This window comes from Chanos chanos, chromosome 14 (genome assembly GCF_902362185.1).
Source record: "Chanos chanos chromosome 14, fChaCha1.1, whole genome shotgun sequence".
NCBI lineage: Eukaryota > Metazoa > Chordata > Actinopteri > Gonorynchiformes > Chanidae > Chanos > Chanos chanos.
The window spans coordinates 8,747,989-8,754,173 of record NC_044508.1 but is presented as its reverse complement, the minus strand read 5'-3'; the positions used below and the strand labels follow the sequence as shown (position 1 = coordinate 8,754,173).

The 6,185-nt window shown below is 39.3% G+C and overlaps 1 protein-coding gene across 1 annotated transcript; it reads left to right on the top strand.

The window, feature by feature from the left end:
- Window positions 1-703: 703 nt before the first annotated feature.
- Window positions 704-5,886, top strand: zfand5a (zinc finger, AN1-type domain 5a). Its single transcript, XM_030791065.1, has 6 exons — window positions 704-852; window positions 2,866-3,027; window positions 3,468-3,579; window positions 3,813-3,916; window positions 4,044-4,172; window positions 4,313-5,886. Exons 2-6 carry the CDS (start codon window positions 2,868-2,870, stop codon window positions 4,459-4,461), a joined length of 654 nt encoding a protein of 217 aa, XP_030646925.1. The 5' UTR covers window positions 704-852; window positions 2,866-2,867; the 3' UTR covers window positions 4,462-5,886.
- Window positions 5,887-6,185: the final 299 nt, after the last annotated feature.

Genomic DNA, 6,185 nt, shown 5'->3' with positions numbered 1-6,185 from the left:
TACTGAGAATCCTAGAGACCACCTCTGACTAAAACGTCGCTTTAAAACGGTTTTGGACGGTAGGCGACAGCGCATGGCATTAAGTATGACCTTCGCTTATGGGCGTATACAGAGAAAGGATGGTATATCTTTTAAATTAGCCATAAAGGTCAAGTAATCTCTCTTTCCAAACGACAAAAAAAAACAATGTTCTGCCGTAGCAGGGTGAGAGAAACAAACAAACAAACACAGTTACAACACAAATTATTCCTTTAAACGGTTCCCACATAAACACAGTATGTATCATATTGAAAACAAATGTAATTATTACATAAAATACTTTTGTTCTGTTTTGGGGGGAGGGAGATCGTTCAATATAAATTGACTAAACATTGAACGTATTCCGATGTATGCATACCTCAGACATTATTGTATGAACACACGACATGTGGACATAGGATTATGATGTCCAAATAAAATCTTCCTGAATAGAAAAAGTGATTTTCCAGACCTGAAGATCAGTTAACAGCCTTGGACAGACGTGTCTTTTTAAGTTGATAAACATTGTTGGGTTACACGCAAATGTTTTTTCTCCCCTTTAGAACTCTCCCACCCCACCCCCAGGCAGTGTATGACCAATAATGCTTCCTCCTCCATCCAATGATGTCATCAGCCACGCCTCTTTACTAAAGAAGGAAACAAACAGAGTGAAAGAGGAGATAGCTCGAGAAGAGTCTAGAGAGAGAATTGACTTGCCGTTGCTGCTGGCATAAAGCTACGGGAGAGGGGATATACCTCGCTGATATTCGAAAAAAAAACATCGCCTACAACACATATTTGTCCATTAACTAAGTCATCAAGATTCAATAAGAGGTAAGTGTCGACGATGAGAAACTGACAAGACTTGGAACGGGTAAATGTCGATAATGAGAAATTGTGTTTAATAGTACCCAGTTCAGATCGCTAGAATGTCTGTTCCTTGTCTGTGTGCGAAGGAGACACTGGCAATTGAAATGGAAAGATTAGCTGACGAGTTTCTGTTAAACTTGGCCTAGATACTGGGGGCCATAAAAGGAAAGTAGGTGTCCCGTGTGGATCACCTCAATTATTTTCTATTTACGTACACAGTCGGTATGAATCTATTGTTTAGCCGTTGATCTTGATAAACAAAGTCTTCGAAGTTGTCGCCACCATCTCTGTTATCACAAGCCTTTGACCGTGACTAGGTTGGTCGACATGTAGAGGGACTGAGTCGAAAGCAGTAACTAACCTAAGTCTATTATTTACAATAATTATCGACAGAATGTATGCATGAAGGCATTGGTAGGCAGACAACAGCATAATCAAATTAATTGAAACCAGTCGATGTATCTGATGAATGCGAGCGAGCAGTACAGCCAGGCATCTCACATCTAACTTAACATTTGTTGACCTTTTTAAGAACATTACATCTTACGGTGATTTATATTTGTTTTTTCTCTACCAAAATATAGCTAGGTCTTCGATATTTTTGTAAAAAAAATATGATCCAAAAGGCCATTTGGCCAGATAGCTTTGTTAGCTTTTTGTGTCAACCGCAGTCTGAGCAGGAAGTCATTTGGCTATGTGGTTAGACAAAGAGAAAAAAAACAGACAAAGAAGAACAGGAGAGGTGGCGACCTAACAACGACATAGGTGGCAAACTGGGAAGTAAATGTTTAATGTCCGTTGATGGTAAATTTCTGCTGGGTTTATGTTACCTCTCGACAGTTCATTTAGCTGGTTTCAGAGTGATCAGTTCTAGTTAGCTAGCTAGGTTCTGCTAAACTATGCGATAGCTAGCCAAAAGCAATCAGACTTGTTTTCCATGGAATCGCTGGGCGAAGCGACATTACAAGTTGACAGTTTGGCTTCTTTATGGCGTATAAATTTGAACTGCTATGCATATGTGGATATGATACAGTAAACAAACTGAACTGAATTAAGCAACCTTGAATTGTGTTTGTCATCTATCTGATGTCAGTGTGCTCAAGGAATAGACCTTTTTTTTTACGAATTTTAGCCAGAATGTTTGCCACACCTTTCCGTAGAATACCTTTTGACTACTGATGTTAATAAAATAGCTGTCTGATTAAGGTTAATCTTCGCTGATTAAGAAACAGAATGGTTGGCAGTCCTCGCGTGGACACACATGTGAATTGTATAGTCCTACCCTCAACTGTTGGGAAGAACCATTCGCAATTGTAGGAGACTACGTCTCGTGGTTAAGATAAGTAGCTTAAATCATACGCCTCTCGCTTAAATTTATCGGATATAAACATTTACGGGTGAAACACTGCACCCGCCCATGTCCCAACTGATATTTTTCGGTAAGGCTTCCGCTGCAAGTCACGTTTTGACACTGATGTCTGGCGGACAACTCCCAGGCTGCCCCCACTCCCTCCCTCAACTCAGCAGCTGTGAGAGGAGCTTGCAAGAGGATTTGTACATTATCGGAATATGTGGGGGTGGCGGGACCTGAACAAAGTCGGCTGTTAAGTGTTCCAGCTTACGTCTGCCCTATTTTATGGTGTGCCAACTATGTTGCTCTTATAAATGGGGAAATTGTGGCATATAATTCTTCGCAACGCTTTGGAGGCGTCAAAAGGTCACTGTAAAGTCGTTTAAGGGGAATATCAAAAACGTATTAGAGATTACTTTCCTTTTTATATGGTTATATAATATAGAATGAGACACCGACCTGAAAGGGCATAATTATTGTACTAATAGCACGGATGGGTTTGATAGCTAGACAATTATGCTTTCTTTTCAAGCGTGAAGGACACACAGGTTGTCTCATTTACCAGTGTCCTCAATCTGAACTTCGTTGTTCATGCCTTTCTCTCTCTCGCTCTCTTATTTCAACAGAAATGGCCCAAGAAACCAACCAGAGTCCAGTGCCCATGCTTTGTACTACTGGCTGTGGTTTCTATGGCAACCCCCGAACCAATGGCATGTGCTCTGTGTGTTATAAGGAACATCTGAATAGACAACAGAGCAGTGACCGAATGAGCCCCCTTAGCCCTATGGGTAAGTATCTACTAACATTCATCAGTTTTCACAGGTAATCAACACATGTTGTGACTAAAAACTGCAGTAATAAAGTTGCTAAAAAGTGGTCTCCAGCACTGGTATGTTGGTACTAGTAATGTTTTAGCATGGCAAACATTGTCCTTGTTGATAACTGTTGATAAATTTTACAGTGTTTTTTTAGCCATATCTCAAAGAGAAGAACATTCACACTAACATATCAAGGCCCAATAAGAAATTATGTCTACTTCTTTGGGTATCGTCTACAACTATTATACAGTTATAACCATTTCTTTAGCCAAAACCATGAGGCTTCACCATTTGCTGCTCTGTGCTTTGTTCCTCATTTTGTTGTTTTTGAAGAAATGCATTTCTTATTCATTATCTGTCGAGCCTTCCCAGCACATTGCCACATTTGACGATTGTTTGCTTTGTATCAGCTTCAGGAGCAACAGGGAATTCATCTGTGGAGTCCTCAGCAATGCAGAGACTAGAAGCCACCCTAAACAAAGCTGAACCCTCGACGGCCTCTAGCACTGATACCATGACAGAGTTAGTATCCATGTCTTTCATCCCTGCTGTGTGTCAGTAGCTGTACTTACTGAAATAAGATGCAGGGGACAGTCATTTTACTTTATTCTGTTGTCACATCTGCTTAGACACACATTTCGATCCTAATTTTTTAATTACCAGTCATAACATTCCAGTTAATTCAGTTCAGGGTTTTCTCTCTTGTCATCGTCCAATGAACTCACCCTTTCTCTTTGGCTGTGCTGTCTCTTCAGAACTGTGCCTACGCCTTCTTTGCCTGTGACCCAGCAAATGACCGAGATGAGCATCTCCAGAGAAGACGAGGCCCTTTCCCTTAAATCAGACTCTGTTGAACCAGGTCAGAGCAGTGGATTTATGTTTTATGGCAGTTGGAAAGTAATCCAAAATCCCAATCAAAGAAAAGAACCAGTATAGTTTTTTTGTTGCTGTTGTTTGCATATTAACTTGATTCGATCTGTCCACAGTCGTCACCCAGCCCACTTCCAGCACCTCCTTGCCTGTTGCCCTTGGCAACGACGACGCCAAGTTGCCTGAAGCCGCCAAACCGAAGAAAAACCGATGCTTCACCTGCCGCAAGAGGGTGGGCCTAACAGGTTAGAAAAGCGGTTAATAGTTTACTGGACAATGAATGAATCATCCAGGACTCCTCAAGTGGTGTGAAAGTGAGAGTCTAAGGACTGTCTACCACCAATTTCATAACCTGTCTTTATTTCTTCCCATTCTCCCTCTATAGGCTTTGACTGTCGATGTGGGAATCTGTTTTGTGGAATCCACCGCTATTCCGACAAGCACAACTGCACTTACGATTACAAGGCGGAAGCAGCTGCTAAGATACGAAAAGAGAATCCTGTCGTTGTTGCCGACAAAATCCAGAGAATATGAAATTCTTTTCGTTTTTTTCCAAAAGAATGGGACTGATTCAAACACTGGCACAAGCAGATAATGGACTTGTCGTTTTTGATTCTTTTTTTTTTTTTTTTTTTTTTTATCTTAACCTGGAGGAGTAAGAGAAAAAAAAAGTATGCAGTCTGAGGCAAATGCATGAACGATCGTTTCTTCCCTTTCCTCTCTCTTTTTTTTTTCTATTAGATATTCTTTTCATCATTCTTTTAGTTTCCTTCCTTGTCTAGAGTATGTCTGTGCAAATTGTTGTTATTACCATTACTTAACATGTATTTGTTATTTTCTAGATCGGGAGACCTTGTAAGAAAATCTTAGTATTGCTCTAGGAATATCTTATCCCTATAATCTCTCAGTGGAAGTGATGGACATTTTGTGCCAAAATGTAATTTTACTTTTGGAGGATTTACGTATATCCCGGGATGCAGGTAGACCCTTTCTCCTTTATTCACCAACCTTAATGTGACCACTCTTAGGAGAGTGTTTGCAGTGATCTTGGACAACAGCACGTGAATCAAATTTGTTGTTTATTATTTGCAATCAACTTTAGAACAACATCATATAGCAATCATACAGATTAAAATGTGAGTCTCACTAATAATGGTTTTAAGAATTTTGTTTGTTTGTTTTCTTAGAATGTGAACATGCTACTGTGATAATGTTTCTACTCTCCTCACCAGTAGAAAAAAAAAGATGCAAACTATCAAACTTTCCTCTCTTTTTTGATTTTCATCATCTTTTTTGTCGTTGTTCTTGGCATCCCTACTTGCACAACCGATAGCCAATAACCACTTCTTCAAAGCTGAGTATGAATGGATAGGGTTTTTCTTTTTTTCATTTATGAGAGACTTTTTGTTTGGATTGTGTGTTTGTGGACATGTTTTAAGTTCAGATATTTAGACGTTTATATTGTTTGTGTGAAATGACGCATTCTGTGTGTCTTTGTGCGGGAGAAAGAATCCTGCCTTTAGGTAATCCTTGTATCCCTTAGGATTGAACCAACCTGTTCCTTGGCTGAATATGTTTCAATACCACAATAGTATCACAGTTATTTTGGAATCTGAAACAGATTCTCATTTTTTTTCTTTTTTTTTCTTTTTGTCATCACATAGAATCACATCTGTCATGGCATGTGTGTGTGTGTGTGTGTGTGCGCGCGTGCGTGAGTGAGTGAGTGTTGTAGATAAATTCTTTAGTTTTGTTTTATGTGGGGAATGAGGTTTTTTTTTCTTAAAAGAGAACCGCGTGTATCTGTTTGAGTTTTAATTTCAACTGTTAGTTATATGCAAATGTGTAAAAAAAAAACCTACCATGTTCATATTTATGTATTGCATTTAATCCTGTTATCTGGCATTAAAGCAAAATAGTAAGATGTAAATAAAGCTATGTACAGAGAGTCAACATAAAGGTAAATTCTTGCACTAATTTCTTTCCATATCACACTTTTTTCCTGCTTCGTACTTCAGAACGGATGATTAACGTGTTTCCTGTGGAGAGGACAGCACACACCCTGTCTCAGAACAGAGAAGAAAAATAACTGAAATTCTTTTTATAGTGACATGAGTTACAGGTTAAACTAGGTTCCTTTCTCTCTGGGATACACATTTCTATAACTTTTTGTATGTGTACAGAGACAGACAGGTGCTGATGTGTGTCTAATTGATTTGTCAGATGGCTCAAGAGTTCACACACACACACACCTGTCA